This window comes from Pelodiscus sinensis, chromosome 1 (genome assembly GCF_052426305.1).
Source record: "Pelodiscus sinensis isolate ZL-2025 chromosome 1, ASM5242630v1, whole genome shotgun sequence".
Classification (NCBI taxonomy): Eukaryota; Metazoa; Chordata; order Testudines; family Trionychidae; genus Pelodiscus; species Pelodiscus sinensis.
In genome coordinates, this window is record NC_143052.1 from 63898198 (window position 1) to 63924774 (window position 26577).

Genomic DNA, 26577 nt, shown 5'->3' on the forward strand with positions numbered 1-26577 from the left:
GGGTTGCCAGATGGTTTCAACAAAAATACTGGACACACTTGACCTTACATCACAATCTACATTACATTTGATTGAGAAAATACTGCACAGTTCTATTTACTCAATTATAGTTTCTCAATTTTTTTCCCAAACAGAAAGCTCAAATACTGGAGTGTTCGGTTAAAAACTGGACACCTGGCAACCCTATTGGCAATTCAAAGGACCACGGGGCTCCTGGCCACCAACATTTTCTACTGTAGCAACAGCCAGAGCCCCAGGCCCTTTAAATCACTGCCAGAGCACTGTGAGGCTCTGAAGGCGATGTGGGGAGTGCTGGTTGCTCCCAGCTCACCCTTTCCACTTGAGGCCCCACTTTTTCCTGGAGCATGGAGATGTCCGTTCCCCTGATCCTACTAGCTTGCCAGTTGCTTTTCAAACAACGTACCACTGAGCCATCTCTGTCAGAAAGCATGCTACTGATCAGCATTGCACTGTGTTATGAACACACATCTTAGAGCAGCTCAAAGGGATGCTTTGAAAATAGCATATTAACACTAAAGTGAAAAGCTGACAATGTGTGTTGACTCATGAATAAAGGATGACATGAATAAAAGTCATTCATGTCATAAAAGTCACTGGCTGAAAAACAGTGCAAGGACTTTTCGTGTGAGTTAAGTATAGGTTTTAGAATGTGTGTTAGGATTTTATTGTACATGTAACTGTTTTCACTATAAAATGTATCTCTAAGTGCTGTATTTAAATAGCTAGTGACCTGAGGTGAAACTGGTAAGCTGTAGTGTACTGCTTTTTTGGGAGCAGTGAATCTATGAATATAATGAGGGTGCAATGGAACAAGAGCTGGACACTGAGATGCACAGAGAGCTTGGGGATTGAAGCATGCCTATCACTAGCCTGCAGAGGGCCTGCATATATTAACAGGGAAGTGTTTGTGTTTCCTATGACTGGTAGATTCAAGGAGTTGGTACAGAGCAGGCACAGACAAGCTTTCCTCATTTTAAGTGTAGATGATGGTGTGGTGTCTCACAACTTTAGGTATGCTTTTGATCACACTTTTGATTTAAAAAAAATGCATTCCAGAATATCAATAAAGCACGTGTTAAATTGAACTGGCTAACTGATCTAAAAAAGTATTTATTGTTGGGGAATCATGAATGAATATGTGTATTTTAATTGAATTCTATGGGGATCGGTACCAGGCCCAATGCTATTCAACATTTCATAAGTGATTGGAAGTAAATATAAAAATCACTATTGATAAAATTTGAGGATGACACCATAAAGTAGCATAGAGGTAAATAACTATGAGGATGGGGCAGTCCTATGAATCAATCTGGATTGCTTGGTAAATTGCATTCATATAAATTGTTTTAATACAGCCAAATGTAAAGTTATGTTCATATGTACAGAATGCAGAACTGTATTCCTGAAAACAGTGACTCTGAAAGGGATTTAGGAGTCATCACAGACAAGCCACTCAAGGTGAGCGCTCAGTTTAATGCTGCAGCAGAAAGACATAATACTATTCTTGGATGTTGCTGCCGTACCTCAGTGGGTCCCTGCTAAAGATGCCAAATTCAGGACAGAGTACTGAGAAATAAGACAGACCTTCCCCAAACTGGTGGAATCAATTTTGTTATATGCACCAAGGCATGTATGCATGTGCACCACAATTGAACAAGCTTACTTGCTTGCCTGGGTAATTCCGCCCTCACGCCATTGCTGGTGTGTACAGGACAAAAAAGCCTCAAGCCAGCAGCTGCGCCCCTGGGGGAACACAGAGGGGTGCTGTGCCGCCCGCAGCGCCCTGCCAAGGGAGGGAGAGAGGGCGCAGCCAGCACATAACGCCTCTCCCCCCACACTCAGGCGTGCAATCTCTGCAGCTGTGGGGCGGGGTCAGCGATCAAGCCCTGCCCCCCACGGGGGGTGTGTGGCTGGCGGGGCCCGGCGCGGAGGCGGAAGGGGCGCTGTGCCGGAGGAGCGGGACGATGGCCCTGTCCCGCGGCAGGTCGCGGCCGGCGATCGAGCTGTGCGGGGTGCTGCTGCCGGCGAAGGACAGGGAGGCGGAGGAGGCGGAGGACGACCCGGACCCTGATCCCGACCCGCTCTTCTTGGACGCCGAGGAGCTGTGCAGCAGCGGCCTGGTGCTCCGCTCCTCGCTGCCCGCGCGCCGCAAGGGTGAGGAGCCGCCGCGCGACACGGAGCCCCCCCCGCCCCCCGCGCGCGCCTCCCCGCCCCCTCAGCCGCTGGCTCCGGAGCTGCAGCCTGGCAGCCTGTTGCTGCGCCGGCCCCTGAGGCTCTTCCCTCCCGCTGCCAGAGTCCGCGGGGAAACTTCCCGCGCTGCTCCTCCGTGCCCGAGCAATGCAGCGCTGGGGCCCTTCCCCAGGGCAGCCCTGCCCCGAGCGTGCCCCAGACCACGGGCGGTCATTACCGGCTCTTCCACTGCCTACTGGGCTGTGAGAAGACACTTGGGGCAAATTGTAAGAAAGCAACCGCACAGAACACTGCAACCACTAGACCTGGCTCCCAAACAGACTTTATGGAAGGGCGGGAAACTTGGCCACACCCGTGATAAGTAGATCTCTGGCTCACTAAAATCATGCTTCAGGGGGTAGCCCAGTTAGTCTGTAATTGGAAAACTTAAAAAACAACAAATAGTCTAGTAGCACTGAAAAGACTAACAAAGTATGTGGATGGTAAAAATCCATGAGCTTTTGTGGCAAAATCCACTTCTTCAGATGACTGCACTATTGAAAGTCAGGAATGAATGGGGGGAGAGGAGGAAAAAAAGAAAAGAAAAAAAAATCTATTTATTGTCTCTTTCTCTCCTCCCCCTCCCTTATTTATTCCTAGATCTGGACTTCTAATACTCACTCTGAAGAAGTGAGTTTTGTCCATGAAAGCTCATGATTACCATCCACATTTTTTTTTTAGCTTTTAAGGTGCTACTAGACTATTTGTTGTTTTTTAAAATTGTGCTGTACCATGGATGTTGCTGGTACAACCTGTCTAGGGATGTAAAACCCCATTTAATGGGTTAACTGGGACACTGGGCTGGGGGGGCACTCCAACCCAGTTGGACTAAATCACACAATACCATCCTATCTCCTCCCACCCTGAAAAAGGGTTGCTCCAGCCTGGCTGGAGTGCCCTGCCTGTGGCACACCCTGCCTAGGTGGCCAGGCCCACTGCTATCGGGAGCTGCTCTGGTCCTGCTGGAACACCCCACGCCCATGGCGAACTCTGTGAGGCTAGAGCAGCCTCCCACCTGTGGTGGGTGGGGAGCTGTTCCAGCCCCCACTGGTGAACTGAAGCTGATAGCCTCAACATTAATGAGTGAGACTTTACCAGTTAACCATTCATATCCCTAACCTGTACTGTATTATATTTCTGAAGTTGTTCTTGACAAAGCCCTGTCTCAGATGGTTTACCGTATTTTCCGGCGTATAAGGCAACTGGGCGTATAAGACGATCCCCTAATTTTCTAGTTAAAAGATAGGTTTTCGTCTTATACTCGCTGTATAAGACTACCCCCCCTTAAGAGGCCAACCGGCAGCGCCCCAGCGCCCCTCCGCCTCCCCGGCTTTGCTCCCGGTGTCCCTGGTCTGCTGGAGATGGTCCCCAGCAGACCAGGGGCACCGGGAACAAAGCTGCAGCTGTGGCGGGACCCCTCCGCCTCTTCGGCTTTGCTCCCAGTGTCCCTGGTCTGCTGGAGACGGTCCCCAGCAGACCAGAGGCACCGGGAGCAAAGCCGCAGCAGACCAGGGAGACGCGGAGCAGCTTTTCTCGCCCCGGAGAACACGGGCGACGGGACCACAAGGTCCCGCAGTCTGTGTCCTCCGGGGCGAGAAAAGCCCCGTTTGTACCTGCAAGTCGGGGACTGCCTGTATCCCCGGCGTATAAGACGACCCCCGATTTTTGGAGGATGTTTTTTAGCATAAAAAGTCGTCTTATACGCCAGAAAATACGGTAGTTGGATTTGATCTTGTTTGGGCAGGAGGCTAGACTTGATGACCTCCTACAGCCCTAGGATTCTATGATTTCCATTTCAATTGGAATAAAAAGTGTGTAGTAGGGATGCTGAATTTAGATTAATCGGCTAATCAAATAGTTGATACAATTTGCATCGACTATTCGATTAGTTGATAAGGAAGTCCCAGGGCTGTTGCAACACTTCAAAGGCGAAAGTGCTGCGTGGATCATGGGGTCAGTGGGGGACTCAAGCAGTCCCTCACTGGCCCTATGCTCCACACAGCATTTCAAAGTGGCAGTGCCGCATGGAGCCTGGGGTCAGTAGGGGTATGTCTACACTACCACCCTTGTTCGAACTAGGGTGGTAATGTAGGCATACCGCACTTGCAAATGAAGCCCGGGATTTGAATTTCCCGGGCTTCATTTGCATAAGCCGGCCGGCGCCATTTTTAAATGCCGGCTTGTTCGAACCCCGTGCCGCGCGGCTACACGCGGCACGGGCTAGATAGTTCGAACTAGCAAGCCATTCCGCACTATCTGTGGAACGAGGCTTACAGATAGTTCGAACTAGCAAGCCATTCCGCACTATCTAGCCCGTGCCGCGTGTAGCCGCGCGGCACGGGGTTCGAACAAGCCGGCATTTAAAAATGGCGCCGGTCGGCTTATGCAAATGAAGCCCGGGAAATTCAAATCCCGGGCTTCATTTGCAAGTGCGGTATGCCTACATTACCCTGCTAGTTCGAACTAGCGGGGTAGTGTAGACATACCCTAGGAGTCTCCCCAGCTGGCCCTGAGCTGCATGTGTTGTTTCAAAGTGGCAGTGCCGCATGGAGTCCACGGTCTGGCCTGAGGCTGCGTGCTTCTGCTTTGAAGCACTCCCTCCTCTTCCCTGTCCCTTGTTGCCTCTCTCTGATAGAGGCAACAAGGGGAAGAGGGAAGCAACTAGTTGACTACTGTGTATCAACTAGTTCACATCCCTACTACATTAATGGATATGTGGAGCTTGCCTGACTTGTATTGCCAAGATAGTGTGTTCAAATCCAGTTACAATTGTGCTTTCATCACTTTGCTCTCACTTTATTAGTGAGAGTGTCAATTAATTATAGTCACTTTTGTAACAAAAAAAAGATGTGAAAATAGTAGAATTAAGCTGCACTTACGACCTAATTTGTTCCTGGAGAACTGTCGTAAATTGAACCCTTTTTTCCCATACGCGCAGTGATAAAAATGGGGGTTCCGTTCCTGGCCCACTTTGCCTCCTGGGAATTGTAGTCCGCGGCACGAGTGGCTCCCAGAGCCGGGTGGGGGCTGTGCTGGGAGAAGGCGGCAAGGCATGAGCAGCTTCCAGAGCCGGCTGGGGGCTGTGCCAGGGGAAAGCAGCGTGGTGCAAGCTGCTCCCAGAGCTGGCTGGGGGCTGTGCCTGTTGGAGGTGGCGGCAGGAGTAAGGCTGTTGTAAATGGGGAGTCGTAAGTTGGGGGTCGCCTTTATTCTCTTTCCCTTACTTCTTCCTATTTGTCTGTCCTTACATAGTGGTAGCTCTGAGATATGCAAAATCTCTGCTTTGGATGTCTGGAATAACGAAGTTTATCATTGTATATAGCTATAACATAGGCAAGAGGTTGTGTGTTCTTTAAGGTAATTAAAAGGTCCTAGAATAGAACTCTGTTATTCTGGAGACTAGATATTGCCATTTTTTTTTAAATAATGAAGTTAAAACTTGTTTTAAGCATATCATTAATAAATTAATTACAATTTTACATTAAATAGGGCAAAATCTGACCATTAGTAAGCTGCTTTAACTGCTTATACAAATATTCATACCAGAAAATTATTAAATGTATTGTTGACTTTAGTCACAGAAACATAATCAATTTATTTAAAAATAAGGCTTATGTCTGAGATATTTTTCTTCTTTTTCTTTTTCTCTTTTTATTTGCTAATGTTAAAAGCAGTACCTAAGAGGATTATAACTAAATTACATCTGAAAAAATATTTATTTGTTTTTCATTAGAGAATTTGTTATGCAAAATGCAATAAAGATTTTTTTTTAAATGTAACTGATATTTTTATATTTCAGTTATAATACAAGATGAAAGATCCCAAAAGATGTATGACGTGGTGGGCAATTTTCCATTAGTCGGCGCCTGGTGGAAAGTTCATGTTAAAGTTAAATGCGTGCAATCAAAGTATTTTGTGCAAGGATATCCATCCTACTTCCTACGAACTGATATAAGGGAAAACCAAAATGCAGTTTTTTCACTCTTTTTTAACGAGTGTGGTGTTCCTGATTCTTTCATAAAAGAATTTATGAGTTTTCCTCAGAGACCTGTCCTGAATTTCAGAAACCTTGAAGAAAAATTAAATCAGTTTCAAGAGTCAAAATTAAATCTTCAGAAAGGGAACAAATCAATGAAAACCAAAGATTTTGATATTTTTTATTATATTATGCAGTCATGTAAGTATAATTTATATATCACTGGCTTATACAAATAAAACACTGAATTATTTTTAAGATGTTTTTATCCATGCTACTGTGCTTGTAATGTGTGTTTTTAAATGACCATTGAACCTGAAAAGATTTTTCCTGGGCACATAAAGGGAACTCCTCTACATGTTTGAAGCTAAGCATATATGTGTAAGTCTTTGTATGAGCTGGGCCCTGTACCCTACAGATAGAACAGAAATCAGCTGGAGAAAAAATGTAATAGAGGAACCCACTTAAAGGAAGATCTGTTAAAAATTAACTTCCATTTCACTCAAAAGTGCTGGCAGTTCTGCTGAACTTGATATTTGATTGAACTGAAGAATGGGTGATTACTAGGTTTATGTGTATACTGTGAATGTTGTGCACACATCAAGGAAGGTAGACTTGATTACTAATGTGAAACTGACTACTTATAAAATGTCAACTGCACAATTTAATCAAAATGGAAAATATTTTTAATCTTGTAGTAATCTTACTCATATCAATAGTGTATATACAAAAGCTTTGCAGACAGAAAAAATAAAGAACCAGTTCTATTGAATTTTTTTTTAAATAAAGCTTACTAATATAAGTAATTGCATTTTACCAACACTCTTTGTATTTATATTTTCTTGATTTGTGATGGATATGTAGTTACAGGAAAGACTGCTTTGGTAGCTTTGAATTTCCCAATGATAATGGAGTTCCTGCCAAGACTTCTGCCATATCATTTTTGCAATATCATAAAGGGTGTGAGCTGGGTTAGAGTGACAAAACAGAACAGCAAAACTGATGAAAAAGCTTTTCCTCAAAATGAGATACTACCAAAATTAGATGAGATGTTAAAAAAAGAACCATGGAAACTTGGATTCAGCAGGGTAAGTAACATGAATGCATTACATTTGATCATCATATAATTCAATAGTATTTGTTCCAACTATAACCCTTTTCTTCTGAATGTTTGTTTCTTTTTGAAGACAGGTTCTTAATCCATTTAAAAAGAGCCATAACAGGGTTAGCTCCCGGGCGAGGAACTAACCCCGCTGTGGCTTCCCCGCTTATCAACTAATCAATGGAAATCCATCAACTAGATGGAATGATCAAACTAAATTTAATATCCCCATATCTAAAATCTCTAGTAATATTATTCTGTAGTATTTGGCTCTTGATGATCATTTGGGTATAAAATAGATTTGATACAGACCTCTTTTTTAGTACCCAATTTCTGTTCATATTTTTGTACAATGGGTCAATTTTGTATAGCAAAATGATAGATGGGATTTATCAATCGTCTTGCTTTGTTTGGTTTGAGAAGGTAGTACAGGCAGTCCCCGAGTTACGCGGATCCGACTTATGTCGGATCCGCAGTTACGAACGGGGATTTTCTCGCCCCGGAGGACTGGAGCGGCGGGATGCCTGGTCCCGCCGCCCGCCTCCTCCAGGGCGAGAAAAGCTGGTCCCCGTCTCCCTGGTCTGCTGGGGGAGCCAGCAGACCAGGGAGACGGGGAGCAAAGCGGCGGAGGACCCGGGCCGGACCCGCGGCGCTTCCAGCTGATCTGGAAGCGCCGCGGGTCCGGCCCGGGTTCTCCGCGGCTTTGCTCAGCGTCTCCCTGGTCTGCTGGGGGGGGACACAGCTAGTGCCCCCCCCCAGCAGACCAGGGAGACGTCGAGCAAAGCCCGGGGCCTGTGGTAGAGCAGGTGGGGTGCTGCTGGTTGGTCCCGCAGCACCGCTCCTTGGCGCTACTGGACCAACCCGGCAGCACTCCAGCTGCTCTGCCTCAGGAGTCCTGATTCAGCCGCTGCTGATCAGTTTCAGCAGTGGCTGAATCAGGACGCCTGGGGCAGAGCAGCTGGGGTGCTGCTGGGTTGGTCCAGTAGCACCAAGGAGCGGCCGCGCTACTGGACCAACCCAGCAGCACCCCAGCTGCTCTGCCCCAGGCGTCCCCAAGTCAGTTGCTGCTGAAACTGACCAGCGGCTGACTACAGGAAGCTGGAGGCAGAGTTGCTCTGCCCCGGGCTTCCTGGAATCAGCTGCTGATCAGTTTCAGCAGCAGCTGACTTGGGGACGCCTGGGGTTCTTAAGTTGAATCTGTATGTAAGTCGGAACTGGCGTCCAGATTCAGCCGCTGTTGAAACTGATCAGATTCAGCCGCTGTTGAAACTGATCAGTTTCAGCAGCGGCTGAATCTGGACGCCAGTTCCGACTTACATACAGATTCAACTTAAGAACAAACCTACAGTCCCTATCTTGTACGTAACCCGGGGACTGCCTGTATAGCTAGAATTTATTAAAACGTGCATTTTGTCTGTACTTCATACCTTCTGTATTTTAAATTTGTATTTAATGGCAAAAGCATTAGTTCTGCAGTTACATACCAATGTCTTGTGAAATAATTATTTTTTTTTCCGTTTTGGTGGGAAGATCACCTACAGAGAATTGAACGTTTCCAATTGTGAGGCAACTTGGACAGCCTTCTGTCAGTGTGAACATCTCCTCTCGAAGATTCCTGAATTGCAGAAGAATGCATTAATAATATACAATAAACTCAAGCAAAAATGTAGAGAAATGGGACACACCTATGAAGAACAAGACATTTTGGACTCTCTGGTTTTTGAAGATATGCCCATTGAGCATGCCTGGGAGTCCTTGAAATTTTTGAAAGATGAGATGATAGTGATTGGTGAGAAGAAACTGGTATTTCTTTCTCACCTTTACAAATCTGAAAAAAACATTGCACTTTCTGTAAATCATCTAATGACAAATGACCCATGGCAGTTATGTGTTAATGCAAGAGAAGTACTTAATGTTAGATATGCTAACAAATCAAAAGCAAATGGAGATATTAACATAAACAATAACCAGCTTTATGAAACAGAGCAAGTGTTAAACCCAGACATACAAAACTCCTCAGATATACAAAACATTGGTGACAGTGATTTTCTTTATAATGAAAAAGTATCAGATATAGAAACTACAAGTGAAGCAGAAGTGGACCCAGATCAGTTGAAAGCTATGGAAATGATTTGTTCTAATCCAGTGACAATCATCAGTGGAAAAGGGGGTTGTGGGAAGACTACTATAGTTTGTTGCCTTTTTCAGTATTTAAAGCAGTTGGAAAAAGAAGTGGTAAGGGCTTGTAATGATTTTGAAAAGGACCTGGATGCATCTTCTGAATGGAGTACTTCTCATCATTTTTGCCCAGAGGATATTTGCCCAAGAAACCCTTTAAATGTTTTACTTACTGCACCTACAGGAAAGGCAGCTAGTCTCCTGAATGAGAAAACTGAGCTTCCTGCCTATACTCTCCATCAGGTATAAAATATTTGTGTGCATTCTCTCTCCAAAGATCTTTTAGTGTAGATCTTCTTACTTTGTACAATAATCAGATTACTATTGGAACCTCTTAATATTCTTTTGACTGTTCATAATGTTTAATCACACTTTATACACCTTTAAGAGTCAGTCTTGTTTTTTCAAAATTTTACAAGTCAGTCTCCTAGAGGCATAAAAATGACACTTTTTTCACCAGTTTCATATACTGAAAATCCAGAATCCCATGGATATTAAGAAAAATTGATTCTCCATGTCTAATATTTATTGTAGGTTTTTAAATTTTAAAAAATTGGGCTTGACAAAGATCAGGCAGCATACAAAATTTGCTTCCAGCAAATAGACTGATAATCTACCAGCCACTCTTCTTACCAAGAAAATAGATGTTTTGCCCAAAAGGGCAGCAGACTTTGCTATATTGGACCAGTGCAAGAAGTGAATTACATAACTGAAGATCTTCCACTTCATATGCCCTCTTCCACTAGCTTCTAACTTTCAAATCTAGAAATTTAAAATTAGAAATCAGGAGACACCCAGCTGCCTTAAGATTCTATATTTGAGGAGCTATGCCTCTGCATAAGTAGTTCTAGTTGACTGTGCTTTGCTAAAAAAATTGTGTTCTGGAGGTGTTTTCCTGGTTACTGGAGAGTAGGATTGACCCTTGTGAGCCTTCAATGATTCAGTTTCATGACAGAAACTCAGATGATGGCTGTGGTAAACACAGCTTGGAACATCCCACACTTTACTTCTTATAAGAAAGTTATTTAAATATGACAACTTCAGTTGTTTCTTGAACAGAAGCTAAATTATTTATTTTGATTGCTTTATAGGTCATCTACAGTTTTTATTCATGGATGTTAAGAGATGGACCAACACCATGGAAGTTTTCTAATGTGACAGTTTTGGTTGTGGATGAAGGGAGCTTAGTATCTGTACAAAAGCTCAGTTCAGTTTTAAAATTGCTGTGTGACCATGCTCAGCTTGCCAAGCTCATTATTCTTGGTAAGTGAAAAGCAATGGTATAAATTTCGTTTGATTTCATATTTCCTGAGTTATGGAATATGAGAGCTTGCTGTGTGCTTAAGATTGGTGGTTACACAATAATTAGTTGAAAGAAATCCAGTAGAGGTATTATGATTTATGTATGATCATCAAGCTATAATCTCTAGGGCCACCTGAAAAGTATGTTCTGATCCATGGATTTTGTTACCTTTGCCATAAAATCATAAGTGAGATGGGAAATGATCATATCATCCAATCTACCTCCCTGCAAGTGCAGGATTAGTCACTATTATATATCTTCTGGTGTTATGTCTGCTTCTAAAAGTATTAAATGATGAGGTTGTCACCACTACCCTTCAGATTTTTCAACAAGCTGATAGTACATCTTGCTGTAAAGAAGTTTCCCCTAAATTATTTAAAACAGTTTGAAAGAGAATTTTGATAGCCTATGAACTGAATAGAAAAAAAGTAAAATATTTGATTTAGGTAGTTCAACCAGTCAGATCTGAAGTAACTTGTTCTCAGTCTAACAAATAGAACAAAAAAGCATGAAAAGAAATTAAGGGGGTTTGTACTCCTGTATCTATTTTTGGAGATCATGGTTTTTGCCCTTCTAATCATGGCATTTGTTTTTAAATGTATAAATTCCATAGACTGATTAGTGTTAATGCTCACCATACAGAAAAGAGTTAACAGTATGGCTGATACTGAGTATAATAGCTTTTTGAATTGTCAATATAGAACATCATTAAAAAATTTAATGTATTGTTATAATGGATAGGAGGAGTGCTGATCAGAATCTGGTGACCAAGGGTACATCTAGACTACATGCCTCTGGCGACAGAGGCATGTAGATTAGGCTACCAGGCATAGGAAAATGAAGCGGCGATTTAAATAATTGCCGCTTCATTTAAATTTACATGGCTGCTGCGCTGAGCCGACAAACTGCTGATCAGATGTTTGTCGGCTCAGCGCTGTAGTCTGGACGCGCGGGTGTTGACATCAAAGGCATTTGTCAACCACCCAGGTATACTGAAGGGAAAACAATCGGAACTATGCAGCAACATCATTCAGAGAAATTCCATATTGGAATTAGTAGAGAAAAACAGAATATTACAGAATTTATATGATGTATGCATGCCATGGCTCTGTCTTGTATTGTAATGGAAGTGAAGTACGTATTTCTTTTCACTGCTGTATTAGAAATATTTTCTACATATTGTTCACTGGTTCCCACTGTTCAGAAATACTATTAATATTTCTTCTCTTTAGGTGATATTAGACAGTTACCCAGCATTGACCCTGGCAATATGCTCGCTGATATTTTTGAGGCTCTAAAATCTAGAGGCTTGTCTGTGGAACTAAGAACTAATCATAGAGCTGAATCTCAGCTAATTGTGGATAATGCCACAAGGTAGGAATTTTTTGTATATATTGGAGAAATTTTTTTTTATAGAAGTCCTGATCCTTTTATTTTGTCTGCAAAATGGTAGTGGCACCAAGCCATAACAATAGTTATGTGACTCACTGTTTGTTACAGATCTTTCATATCTTTAAAATTGCAGCTGAAATTCGTGCACCGAGGAGCAATTTAAAGACAAAAGTTGAATAGAGTGTGCAAAGCTTTTGAATAATATAAAGTGCATATTAAAAAGAAAAACCCATGCAAATTGGAGTTTCTTTAGTTCACTCTTTTTAAATATAACATTTGATCCCACTGATGTCAGTGGGACTATTTATGTGAGTGAGAGTTTGCAGGCCTTGATCCTATGAACATGTAGGCACATGAGCATTCATAGTGCTGTAGGTCTAGATCAGTGGTTTCCAGCCTTTTTACACTCAAGATCACTTTTTAACTCTCCAAACAGGTAAAGATCTACCGTCCCACCCCTTCCTTGAAGCCCTGCCCTCTCTATTCTCCTCCTGTCCATCACTTGCTATCCCCCGGCCTTACTTACACACTCTGATAAACAGTTTCTTTTTAAATTATGCGATATATAAAATTAAAATCACGTGTTTATAGTTGTGAAATAAATGGTCTGTTTTTTATTCATGCTATTTAAATCTAAAATGAAGCATTTATAATTATACATTTTGTGGGGGCAGAGTTCTGTGGCGGGGTGCAGGGAAGAGGGAACAGGGTGCTGGGAGGGCAGAGGACAGGGTTCTGCAGCAGGGGACAGGGTGCCAGTGGGGACAGGAATAGGGACAGAGTTCTGTAGCTGGGAACAGGGGAGTGGGGACAGAGTTCTATGGCTGGGGAGTCCCCTGCATCTGGCCCCCCCCCAGAGGGAAACCAGCACGCGCCTGCCCCGGGACCGACCCCCCCCCCCATGCAGGGAAGCCCCCGCGGGGCGCCTGCCCCAGGGCTGACTCACCCCTTCTGTGTGGTGCAGGGAGCCGATGCTCCCTCCCGCAGTACACCCAGCAGAGCAGCTAGCGCTACTTCCGGAATCGCCAGAAGTGGTGCTAAGCTGTGGGACTTCTGTCCATCCCCGGGAAGCCTACACTACCTCCATTTTCACTTGAGATAGGTAGTGGGGCTTCTTGGGGATGGGAGGGAAATGGGGACGGGGCGGACAGGATGCCTCGCGATCGACTGGTCAAGGCCTCGCAATCGACCAGTCGATCGCGATCGACCAGTTGGTGACCACGGGTCTAGATTCTTCTGCAAACTGCTCTGTGCAGGATGACCCTTCTATCCCCTAAACAGCTTACAGGGTGAAAGGTTTTTTGTTTTGAAATTAGTTTTGAATTGCTGTGTGCTCAGCAGACTTTTCTTCATTTCAGCTTTCCATTTGCAATTACACCTCATAAATGGAGTTTTACCACAAATCAGTGATACATAGGATGAATTAAAATTGATGACTGAAATGTATTTCAATTAAATTTAAGGCTAATTTTTGTCTTCTGAAAATAAACCTGTTTACAAATGATTTGCAGTGATGACAACCTATGTTCAGGCCTAAATTAATTATAATATATTGTTTTTAATTAAATTATTTTGCTTCAGCCCTCAACCCATCTCAAATGTAGAGTTAAATGTTGCCTGCTTTATAACCAGGGCTTGACAAACAGAGGCAAAATCTACTCGCCAGCCCTGCACTGTGCATGTGGAAGACCCACATTGCGCATGCGCGTGCCGCCGGTGAACAGGGCGACTAGCTGAAATCTACTCGCCATGGGCGAGTAGAAACAGCGATTTGTCGAGCCCTGTTTATAACTATATACAAAATTGATGGAGAACATCTTTAACTTTCAATTCATGCTTTATTAACATGCCACATGGTCTCACATTGCATTATCTACAATATTTTCAGTCCGTACAAATGGAGCAAATGCTAATGTTTACATTTCTTTCAAAATATTAGTACTTTCAGTTTCTGTTGTGAAGAAAAGCTTTGCCTTTAATTGCTTTTGGTTTCACTTGGCTAGCACATATAGATACAATACCTTCTTCATTTGGGCTAGCTAACTCAAAGTTGGGAAACTGCCTAGAAGTAGAAAACCAATAGAAAAGAAAAAATTTTCTTCCAATCTATGAATAAAAAAAGCAAGTGAGAAAAAAAGCAAGTTTCGCTGCTCTGCTGACCAGAGCTGCCAGAGGTAAGCCCATGCCCCAACCCAGAGCACCCACCACCCTGAGCCCGTCATCCCCACCCAGAACCCTCATCCTTTGCTGCAACTGAACCCACAGCCTCTTTCCAAACTTCAAATCACTTTTCCCCAGCCTAGAGCCTTCCTGTACCCCAAACCTCTCATCCCTAGCACCTCTCCAAAGCCAGCACTGCCAACCCAGAGCCTTTGCCAGTGAATTCGCTGGTGGCCAGCCAAGCTGGGCTGCAGCAGCCCCAGCTTGGGGTGGGGGTAGCGGAACCTGGACTCTGTTGGGACCCAACAGCCGCAGCGGAGCCAGTGGAGGGACTCTGTTTTCATGGCTGTGGCAGGGGCACAAGTTTAAAATCAGTTATTGCTGGTTTCCTGTTTACTGATTTGAAACACTTTTTAATAATTAAATCATCCGCCCTAATGATAAATGCAACAAATATTCTAAGAGTGACTAAAATTCAACTAATATTTCAACAGTTAGGCCCATATAACCATATATTTCTCCTTAATATAAGTTTCCTTAGTTCTTTTTCCAGACATTTAAGTCCATTAATGAGTGCCCAGACAGGTTAAACTGCGGTGCCCGCGGGCGCCATGGCACCCGCCAGGCCATTTCTGTGCACCCGCTGAGTGATTGTGGTCAGGCCCGCCCCTGGGGCAAGTGGTGCATGGGCTGTGCCGGCCCCTGGGCGCACAGCGTATGGGCGTCCCTGCCCCCAGGTGCGCGGTACATGGGCTGTGCCAGCCCCGGGCGCGCGGCATATGGGTGGCCCTGCCCCTGGGTATGCAGCTCAGGAGCGGCGCTGGCCCCAGGCGCGCAGGTGATGCCGGCTTCTGGGTGTGCGGCACAGGAGCGGCGCCGGCCCTGGGAGTGCAGCGCGTGGGTGGCACGGGCACTGGGCACGCAGCGTAGGCGTTGCCCCGCCCCTGGGCATGTGTGCAGCCCCGCCCCATGGCGTGTGTGTGCATGAGTGGCCCTGCCCCATGGCACCTGGCAGCCCCAAAAGGTTGGAGACCACTGGGTTAAAATGTTCTCCTACAGGTTTCTGTGCGTTACCATTCCAAATATTTGATTTGTGTCAATTAGTCCTTTGTCATAGAGACTGTCTAGTTTGGCCAATATACCATATACACAAATTAGATATTCAAAGCAGACATTCTTCTAAAAAGGTAATTTCACAAGCTAACTACAGAGAGAGCAAGTGTAGGATTGATCTTCATATGCAAATTTGACACCGTCTCCCTTGGTTTGAACAAAGACTTGGACTGGTTAATATACTATAACATCTGCTTTTTTATATTCAACACCCTATTGACAGCAAAAGCTAAGTATGGGATGCTTCCAGCCCACTCAATTAGCCTCATTAGCACTGGGACTACAACTGACAGTTACACATATAATCAATTTTCCTCCCTCTCCCTCCTTATTCTGAAGGTCCCCCTTTTTTTTTCTCCACTCAAGATCATCTCATCTAAAGAAGTAGGTTTTGCCCATGAAAGCTTATGATACAATATATATTTTTTGTTAGTCTCTAAGAGTGCGTCTACACTACAGGACTTATTCGAAATAAGGTATGCAAATTGAGCTTACTTCAATTGTGTATCTTATTTTGAAATAGCTTTTTTCAAAATAGGGAGCATCTACACAGCACTTGTTTCGAAATAGAGCGCTCTTCCTCTGACTTCTCTTATTCCTCATACAGTGAGGGTTACAGGAGTTGGAGTAAGAAGTCCTCCAGCTTGATAGTTTTAAATATTTTGAAATAACTGCCTACTGTGTAGATGCGGACTAAGTTATTTTGGAATAGCGCTAGTTATTTCAAAATAGTATTGCAGTGTAAATGTACCCTAAGATTCACAGGACTATGTGCTGTTTTTTAAAGTTGTTTTTAAAGTTTCAGGCTAACATGGCTACCCCTCTGGTACTTGTATGATGTAAAAAACAAAACAGTATTTTTCAATTCACAAGTATTGATAATAAAAATAAATATGAAGTGAGCATTGTGCAATTTTATTCTCTGTTCTAATTGAAATTAATATATTTGTAAATATAGAAAACAGCAAAAACATTTAAATGGTAGTTTAACAATGCAACTAATCACGACTAATCACTATTCATTTTTTTTAATTGCTTAACATCCCTACTTATTATCATTATTTTCTTTGGAGTCTAGACCTTGACTATACCTTGAATTTTGGACCTTGACAAAACTAATTGATTACCACTTGTCTATATTTTAAAGAAGTTAAAGGAGGTATCCATAAAATTGTATAAGTAAACTTAACTATGATGCAAAAGATTGAGGTGCACAGTTGTATTAAACTATTTTTCTTTCTTTTTTCTTCTGTGCTTAAGAATCTCTCAGCGAAAATTCCCAGTATTTGATTCGGTACACAAAGTCTGTGATTGGAATGAAAAGTTGATCATGCCAGGCCCTGAGAAAAAATTTATTTTCATTGTTTTGCCTTCTGGAGACAATGGTCAATGTATGTTTGTATATTTAGTTAACGATTTGTTAATATTTCAAAAACTTCTCTTCTGCAAAGTGTAACACATTTAAGTGAGATAAAATCAATTTCGACATCCTATATTACAGGAATGAATGATTCCAGTAAATGTAACTTAATCACTTAAAAATGATAGACTATTAAATTAGATTTTTAGCTATTTATTCTTTTGATTTACAAAATGAGCATACCCATCAAGAGTTAAAAGCATGTACAGCAGTTTAAGAAAAGCAATAAAATATAGAATAGATAAATCATATATATAAAATTACTATAAGGTGGTATCATTGCACCAGATTATGCATCATTCCCATCGTGACTGTATTATTCTAGAGATTTTTCTTTTAATTGGGTGGAATATATTCTAGAAAGCTATGTAGTGTTGAGAAGCAAGAGGTTTTTCTTCCATAACTTTCAGAATCACTGTTCCCTGGAGTTAAGGGGGAGGAGAGGGGTGTGTGTGAGAGAGATGTTATATAGCTGATAATAGAATAGTCGACTAATCTCAAGAATTCTTAGTGGTTAGTCAACTATTCTGTAGTTCCTGGGAGTGGGTCCGGCAGCCAGTGCAATCCGGCCCCACTCCTGGGGAGCCCCCATTTCCACCCTGCAATGCTGCCTCTTTTTTTAGAGGAAGCAGCGCAGGGTGCCTGGCGGGAGCCAGTCTGCAAGGGAAGCCAGTTTAAAAACCAGCTCTCTTCATGGATCGGCTGCCTGTCACTCCATGCTTCTGCCTCTGACAGAGAGGTGGCAGCAGCCCTTGTCTGTGGGGAGGGGTCCGAGCTTCCCCACAGACAGAGGCTGCTGGGGGGAAGGGGGCAGGGATTGCTGCCGCAAATCAGCCTCTGCCAATGGCAGGCCTAGGATGGCTAACAGAGGCTGCTCCAGCAGCAGCCCCTGTCCACAAGGAGCTCAGACCCCCTGAGGTCAGGGGATGCTGCCGGAGCAGCCTCTGTCCGCGAGCCAGGGCCTGTCACCAGCAGAGGTTGCCTCTATGGGGAGTGGGGGCTGGTGGCACCATGGAGCTGGCGCTGGAGGAAACTTGCTGACCCCCGCCCCCCCCGGCCCTTGCTGCCTCTGATACAGGCAGGCAGCTATTTGTATGGAGCCTGAGCCCCTGATTGGGTGGGGCTGATTAAGCAGCTGCCGGCTGTGCTGCCACACAGCTTAGAGGAAATCTTGACCTCCCCACCCCTGACTATGCCTGCTGGAACTGCAGAGGCCAGGGAGAGGCACTTCTCACCTGGTCCCAAGCTGCTGTGGTGAGAGAGGGCTGGGGTAGTCCTCTCTCCTCAGGGAAGCCTGCATACTGAACCCCTCAGCCACACCCCAGAGCAATGATTCAAATGAAGCATGTACACTTTCATTTAATTTTTCAAAATTTTTCAAAAAACCCAGAAATTAATTGAGTTAAGGACCAGAGAAATGTCGGGTAAATCTTCTAGTATAAAATCTTTTTAATAAAGCTTTTTTCAGGGAACTAAAATTTAGCTTACAGGGGAACTGAAGCAAGTCATACTGAATTGTATTTTTCTTTTTCTTGAATTATTTATTCTACTTGCTTAATTTTCTTTCTCTTATGATCAGACTTGCAATCTGCCATAAAAACTTTACTTGAAAAAGGACCAGGACTGCAAGATGCCAAAGAATCACAGTTCATTGCTTTCAGAAGGTAGGGAAAGCATGTATGCAGACTTTGCAGAACTCTTGCAAGCATCTTGAGATTGTTGGTAGACAAAAACTGGGGGAAAATTGGCCATTTATCGTCTCTCTCAGGCATAGATTTTTTTCCATGTAGAATGTTGATAGCTTAGTTTTCTATTACTTTCTTGCTACTGCTAATGTATGCGATTCCTTTTGTACTATTTACTTTGCTACAAACTATTCACAAGAGTATTGAATATACTGTTCATGTTCATCCTGGGGACCAGTAGCCCTCTGCTCAAGGTGCTTTGAGGACATCAAAATTTCACATGCCAGGGGTAGCAACTGAGTTTTAACAAGCTGTCTTTCAGACTTGAATTGGAATAGGGTCCTCATTCAGGTTCTGTCTCCTAGCTTGTAGTCTTAACCAGCTTTATAACCTGGCAAAGATGATTCTTAGTTTTCTCAGTTCCTTACCATTTATTTTTCTTTCTTTGCTATCTAGTTTCATGTTACTCTTTAAGATGATAATTAAGCTTGTAGAAAATGATTGTCTCAGCCTCATCCTTATCTCAGATTTTCAATTTTCCATATTACTTTACAAAGTATTTTCTTTCTGTAGTTTTAATTTTCCAGATGATTACTCACATATTCATTGTACCACACAGGTTAATTTATGCTTGGAATGCAGTTGCAGTGGGTCATAGCTTTATTTGTCTTTTCAGACAGGTCTGTTGCTCCTAAAGCTGGTTCATAGCCTGTGTATATGTCTTCCAATTGCAATTGCATTTTTTAATTGTATCTAGTATCTAAGTGACTGGTAACAAACACTTTTGAACTCCAAAACCTTTTTTATCTAGAGAAAATGAGACAGAATCAAAAGTAAAGAGAGGGGGTTCTATTTCTGGTTTTCTTATAATGGAGATTGCCTATCTCCTAGAACTGGAAGGGACATTGAAAGGTCATTGAGTCCAGTCCCCTGCCTTCTCAGCAGGAGCAAGTACCATCCCTGATGAATTTTTGTCCCAAATCCCTAAATGGCCTCTGCAAGAATTGAACTCACAACCTTGGGTTTAGCAGGCCAATGCTCAAACCACTGAGCTATCCCTCCCCCTAATTTTGCCAATTTTACTTATATTTTATCTTTGTTGTGAACAGAGTGATTCTGAAGTCGGTTTTTTTTTAATTTCTGCCTTGGAATAGAGCTTGCAAAATATTTACTATCAGAGCTAAGTACTCCAAATTCTACCATTGAGCTCCATTTAACAAATCTTGTGGGAACATAATCTGCAATGATAGGTTTTTAAGAGTTCTTTGGATCTCAAAGTTTCTAGAAGAGAAACATTGAAATGCTGGATTCGTTTTACTTCCAAAGAGTCCATGGACAGACAAGCAGCACTACCGCAGTATAATAATTCTTGTTTTGCTGTTCTGTTTTGGAGGCAACCCCAGTTGACCTAGTTATACTTTGCAAGTTGTTTCCCTTCTTTTGGAATTAAAATAAAACAGTTCCTTTTGTGGCAGCATCTTTTGAACTACCACTGAATTCAAACTTTTTAATGGTCAGTAGAAAATTGTCATTACTAAGAAACTGTTCTCTTTCAGTTTGAACACACTTGTTTCTAGATAAATGCACATAAGTTGTTTTACATGCCTCTTGTGTTGCTAAAGTTGTGCCTCTTGTTTTCATATTTGTAGGCAAGATTGTGATCTAATAAATGAGCTCTGCTGTCTGCACTATTCAAAACATTCAATCAGGTAAGACAGTGTTTTGAGAATATATAATGTGTATACATTGCCTTTCCTCCCTCTTGTTTTGTTTTAAAAATTGTTTCCCACAAGGGACCAAAATTCTACATACACTAAATGAAAGTATTTTAAACTTTTAAAATCGGTTTTATGGTTGTCCAATGCCTTGTTTGATGTGTCCCCTAATTGACTGCCTGAGCAGCCAGCAGAAATAAATATGGAGAGCCTGTGACTTCCCTTGAAATTTCATAAAAAGCTATGGGTGTTGGCTTTTGAGCCTCTCTCTGATTAAAAGAGCTGTTAGTGTCCTCCACCTGAGATTTTCGTGAGCAGGTGCTGAGCATTGAAGTTGATTTGCAAACAATTATGTTAAAAAAATTGTTAGTGCTTTTTGTTTTTTTTTGTTTTTTTACTGTGACAGGACTTGCCTATCAGACCGCACCTCTTTCTATAAACACAAGATCACTCTGTGCATTTCTCTGAGGCAACTCCTTTCCATTCCTTTCCCTATCAGCTGCTAAAATGATCAGTTTCAAAATAGTCACGACTTCAGCTTCAGTCCTTCCTTGAAGCGGGAGGAAGCAGGCGAGTTCTTTGCTCTTGGAGCCATTGCTACAGATGGTCCTTTCAAAGAGACAGGGAGACACACTGCATTTGTTTTTATTTGTAAGATTGTCTTCACTGTCATGAAGGCTAATAATTTTATTTTAAACAAAAGCTTAGTGTGCATATCTGAATCGGTTATATGAACCACCTAGATAAGTAGAGTTGCAAATAAATGTTTTATTTCAATTATTTCCTCCCTCCCCCAAGAAATCCTAAAAATCGCCTGTCGTTCCAATGTGATGACAAAATTTGTTCCACGAGGAATGCCTATCTCAAGGACCTTCTTCCAGAAAATAACACTGATTGCACAAGGAATAGTGACTCTTCGACTCCAGATCAATGTGTATGCAGGGGGTGTTGTAGAAGAAAAGCCTTTCTCAGTGGAGAAAAGCTACCCAGTGATTTTGGGGGCAGCGTTGAGGATGACAGACGACTCTGCAATGGAGAAATATTTTTCATAATAGATGTATGTATTCTTTTGAACGATTAATAACTGTCAGGATTTACCACAAAAGGGTGCAGGTCTTAATTGGGGTACATCTCCTCCTAGCTCTTAATAGACATTTGACATGACAAAATTCTCATGTGGTTCATCATTCTTGTCACAAGAAAGAACCAGAATTGTAATACACTTGAACCTCTGTAGTCTGGCAACCTTGGGAAATAGGCTATGGAATTTTCCGAACCATTGATGTTTGCTATAATGAAGGGTGCTGGGAACTGGGGTGCGGAATCTGGCAGGGAGGATGCAGGAGTGCGCTGGAGGTGCAGGACCTGGGGGAGAGAGGAATGGGGGTTTAGAGCTTACCTGGTGCCAAGGCCCCAGGCACACACATGGCTCTGCATTGCGGGGGAAAAGCCTCCAGACCAGTGCTTTGCTGCATTGCTGTTCCCCCAGGTAGGAGGAAGGGTAAGCAGCAGTGCACAGATCTGCTCCCTCTTTCCCCACCAAACAGAGCCCTCCTGTCCATAGGCTGAATTGAGGCAACTGTCCCAGACTCAGCACTGTGTCAGGTGCCCCAACTGTCCTATGGAGGGAGGGACCTAGAGGTTATGGGGGCCTGGCACACAGGCAGCAGGGGTTGCTCCCCCCCTCTCCCCTCCGCACTCACCATGCAGGCCGTCACCTGCCTCCCACTGCTGCGGAGAAGCAGGACGCAGCTGGCTAGGAGATGGGGGGTGGAGGGGAGGCTTGGTACCACGGGTTGGAGCAAGGTGTCAGATCACTCTGGTTCCCTCAGCCCGAATGGTGTTTGTGGGGGAGGTGACCCGTTGCTGCCAAAAATTCAGAAGTGGGGAGGAGCAAAGTTGCATTAGCGTTCCCGTTTTCACTTGCATGCTGAGGCCACCATTTCTTATGAGGAGGTTGGAAGGTGGTGCCATCCCAGAGGGGAGGAGGAAGTGGTAGGCTGGTTTTGTCCTGGGGCAAATACCAGCTGACGCTGCTGCTTCCTATCTAGTTGGTGCTGCCAACATGTCAGTTAGGAGCCTCAGCTTCGCCCTGCCCAGCTTGCCCCCCAGTTACCCTTGCAGGCTTGGGGTAGACACTGCTATGCTGGCTGGTGAGGAAATATAAAAAGTCTAGGAGGAGGCAGCTGAAGCAGATGAGGCTCCTGCAGGTAGGGTCAGCGGTGAGACCCCAGTTTGTCTGGAAACTAGTGAGCTAGAAAAGAGACATGTGTACATGTTCAGATTTCTACAACAACTTGGTCACAAAGTTTCCTCACGCTGGCTCTATAGGATGTGGAAGTTGACAGATGTCGTTTATTAACCATCAGCAGCACATATGGTTCCGAATACACTGTGAGGTATAAGGCGCTGAGGAGAGAGTGTCATATAAAGCATGCATGGGCCAGAACTATTCACACTTTTCAGGTAAGAATTGTAATAGTTATGTCAGCCAGTAAAATGACTGACTGCTGGGTTTCTCTGTAATTTCATGGGAAAGATTTGATTTCAGGAGCAAAATCCTTAAAGATGAACTTAGCAACAGCTTTGAGCTGTGAGTGAAGGAAGTAGTGTGGTACTGGCTCTTCACTCTCTTGCTGGAACTAGCTGAGTAGCTTTGTAGTACATCTGAAGGGAAGCACTAATTGATCCAATGGAAATTAATTTACTATACAGTTGTACTTAAAGTGACTCAAGTTGATTAGTCTAAATGAAATTCCACGATTGACATCCAGAATTGTGCATCATTAGATACTCTCTGGGCAAGTGGGATATGTGAATGCAATTGACTTATTTTGTTGTTGTGGATTTGGAAATTGAAACAAACTTCAGAGGCTATCGCCATTCCCATGAGAAACTAAAATTGTGAGCATTTAGGCAACAAATATGCTCTTTCATTTACATCTCGCCTTCTAGTCCAGGTTTGTCTACCTGCTGGTATGTACCTGAGTAAGGTAACTTATAAAAAATACAGCCCCAAATTCATGCCTATACTTCTGTAGCTAACTGATGGCTGTTGGCACTTCTCTAGTAAGCCTTGTTTCTCAATAATTATTTAAAATGCTTTGAATTTGAGTTCTTAAAAAAGCTGTTTTTTTTTTTTCCAGGGTTCAGAGGAAAAAACAGTTGTCTATGTAGTCGGGAATGCAGGCCGACAGCACTGGCAGCATGTTTACACAGCTGTGACTCGAGGCCGCTGTCGGGTCTATATTGTGGCTGAGCAGCCTCAACTCAGGAAGGCAGTTACTACGAAGAGCTTTCCCAGAAAAACTCGCTTACAACAACGTTTGAGAGAGGTCTTTGCATTCAGTGACTCTACTGAACAAATGTCCTCTCAACTACAGGATTGTTGGCAAAGTCAAGGACGTGCTCCTCAACCTGGTCCTATTTCAGTAGCTCAGGATATTCCCCTCTCTTCTTTAGCTGTTGAAGACGACTTCACTGAAGCAGAAGAACCTGCAATTCTTCAAAATGTACAAACTAACAATGAACAGTGCAGTACTGGTGAACTGGCCAGTGCAGGCAGTGAAACTCCCCTTAAATCAAGTGGATGTAAAAGACAAAGCAGTTTTACGGATAGTTTTGAAAGTCCTTCAAAAGTTACCATGGTAAGAAACTGTTTAAAGAGTATTTAAAATTAAACTTTTGCAAAGATCTGAGAATTTTTCAACTGCTAAAACAAAGTTCAGAAAATGCAGTTTTATCAAAACCAAAATGTTGTGGAATTATATCAATCTTTTGTTGGTAAAATGTTCTCAGGTCTTGTATGGCACAAATGAAAGAATGAAGCCTGTCATTCAGTCTCAGTAATTAATGACTATTTTAAAACTACAGGTTGGACCTCCCCTGTTCCAACACCCTCAGGATAAGGGATTTTGCTGGATCAGGGGCAGTCATTTTTGGCCTCTCGGCTACTAGACCCCTCCAGCGCAGGCCTGACGGCTGCCCTCCCCGCTGGCTGGCCCTACTGCCCTTTCAGCTCCAGCCTTTGCTCCCCAGGATCCCGCTGCTGCGCCAGGCAGCTCCACCGCATGTGGACACTGGGCTCCTGCTCCAGATCCTGGCAGCCCTGCTGCCTCTGTGCACTGAGTTCCCGTTGTAGAGCCTGTCTCCTGTTGCCACTCTGAGCAGCCCTGCAGCTTGTGCAATGGGCTCCTGCTGCTGCATGTGGGGCTTTTGCAGCCCTGCCGGGAAGCCGTGCTGCCCTACCAGTCTGCAAGGCTCCTGGGCGCTAGCCCTCCAGTGAGACACTCTCTGGTCCTGGAATATCCGTGGTCCAGCATGATCACGGATATTCCAGGACCAGAGAGTCCTGGCTAAGAGAGTTTCAACCTATAGTTACCTTAGAAGTAATATTTGATAAATTATGTTATTGAATGTTCTTTGATTTGCTCAAAGTTCATTAATAATTGATGGCTAAAATAACAAACTGTGTAGTGACTGATCTGTTGTGCAAAAGTACAATATTTATATGCAGATTTCTTATACACATTAAATTATACTAATGATAACGTTTACAAAGAGTCTCTCTTGGGGTTTGCCACTTGTATATTGTTATTCAAAAATCTCTAAACTACGTAAGTCATCAATGAAAATCTATTCTGAACATAATCCTTGTGTTGCATAGTAACATTTTATTATATTAAGTGCTATTTCAAGGCCTCATCACACTCCTCTTGTTTTGTTTGACAGGTAAATCCAGAAGATTCGCCCCTTGGGTCAGTCAGACTTCAGAATCTGACTTTGAAGTGCCCAACTCCCAAGCAGCTTTTTGGACCTTAACAATCACGTACATTAATATGACACTTAAATATGTAATACAACTCCAAATAAGGAACAGAGAAATAAAATATGCAGGGATTGGTCTTACTCCCTAAATATTTCGCAATATTTTAGGAGCATCATGTTTTTAATGTGAACTTTTTATATTCAGAATTTAACTCTTTTAGTAAAATATATGGTCTACTTTTTCTTGAAGATTTACGTGTCTATGTGCTTTTTATTACAGCCAAACAAATATATTTTTAAATAAACATTTTGAGGCCTTACAGATCTGTTCAGAAGGTAATTTCTTGGTCTATGGGTTTTTGAATACCATGTATATTGTTGATACAACACATGTAATATGGTTTGATTGTGGCAGACAGTTAACACCCATGTTAATAAATGCATTTTGACTAGACTTGCATATAGTGTGGATTTTTTTTCTTCTGTACCCGTAGCAATGGACTAACTTCATGGAAGTTTTGAGTGTCTCAAAATACAGATTATTGCCACCATACAGAGTCATGAAGTTGAATCAGATCTTGCTCAGAATAGATTTGTAACTCAGGCTATGTCTACACTGCGATTTTTTTCCGTCTTTTTTTTCGGAAGAGGCTTTTCTGACATTTGGCCTGTTTACACGGGGCCAAAAGTGGGGGGAAAAACCTCCTCTTTTGGAAGAGCCTTTATTCCTCATAAAATGAGGAATACAGGGCTTCCGAAAGAATGCGCCTACTTTTCTAGAAACTGTTCCGAAAGAGTGAATGCATTCCCTGGACGCGGCAGAGTTTTTCCAGAGTTTACTGTGTAGTGTAGACATAGCCCCACTACTTTCAAAGAAAATGATTTTCCCTTTGCATTCTATGTGTGCAGAAAGAAAGTTTCAACTTCATGAACCTGCTCTTTACTGCAGTTAATGTGACAATTTATTTAACGTTCAAAATGTGTCCAAATTTTGTAAGGCACTGTGAACAAAACATTTGATGGGAGTTCGGCACATGGGAGAGAAAAAATATAGGGCTTTTAAAGTGTGGGCAAGTGCCAGTTGTGAATTCCTGGATAATTACTTGACTTGATGCACTCGGAGATACCCAAATAGGAAAAATACGACAATTATTTAAACATTTGACTGACTAATACATAATGAAATTTGGATGGCTTATATTTGCCTAGCACAATGATGGCTGAAACTCCTAGGTTCTGGAATAATACTTTGCATATTTCAGTATAGATGATTTAAAATCCCAGTATTTAACTAAAGAGACTTGCATTTCTTGTCCTAGCTACACTTGTGGTAGAAATACTTGATATTAATTTTTATATAAAAAAGATGGTGAAATATCTGTAATAGTTTGTAAATATGCTATTTAACTGCTTTTTCTGCTGTCCAATATATGTAAATACCATCTCATTAAGAATATTGTCTTTAAATCACTGTTTATTCCATTTTATACAGTTTTTTCCATACAAATATTTGCAAGTT

The 26577-nt window shown here is 42.8% G+C and overlaps 1 protein-coding gene across 3 annotated transcripts; it reads left to right on the plus strand.

Annotated features, from left to right (window-relative positions):
• Positions 1-1901: 1901 nt before the first annotated feature.
• On the plus strand, positions 1902-25512 carry HELB (DNA helicase B). Of its 3 annotated transcripts, none has more exons than XM_075931344.2 (13): positions 1902-2175; positions 6047-6424; positions 7088-7311; positions 8856-9746; positions 10595-10766; positions 12039-12180; positions 16732-16862; positions 18471-18555; positions 20226-20285; positions 21090-21348; positions 22623-22757; positions 23438-23938; positions 25023-25512. In XM_075931344.2, the coding sequence occupies exons 1-13, from the start codon at positions 1986-1988 to the stop codon at positions 25110-25112; spliced, it is 3258 nt and encodes a 1085-aa protein (XP_075787459.2). In that variant the 5' UTR covers positions 1902-1985; the 3' UTR covers positions 25113-25512. The 3 variants fall into 3 exon arrangements, with proteins under 3 accessions (XP_075787459.2, XP_089635869.1, XP_089635867.1); XM_089779743.1 differs by lacking the exon at positions 1902-2175 and adding an exon at positions 4709-5410; XM_089779741.1 differs by lacking the exon at positions 1902-2175 and adding an exon at positions 5411-5435.
• The last annotated feature ends 1065 nt before the right edge of the window (positions 25513-26577 follow it).

Coding starts and splice junctions, on each gene's coding strand:
- HELB (XM_075931344.2), top strand. CDS start 1,986: ATGGCCCTGTCCCGCGGCAGGTCGCGGCCGGCGATCGAGCTGTGCGGG. Junction 2,176..6,046: donor GCTGCCCGCGCGCCGCAAGG/GTGAGGAGCCGC, acceptor TTTATATTTCAG/TTATAATACAAGATGAAAGA. Junction 9,747..10,594: donor CTGCCTATACTCTCCATCAG/GTATAAAATATT, acceptor ATTGCTTTATAG/GTCATCTACAGTTTTTATTC.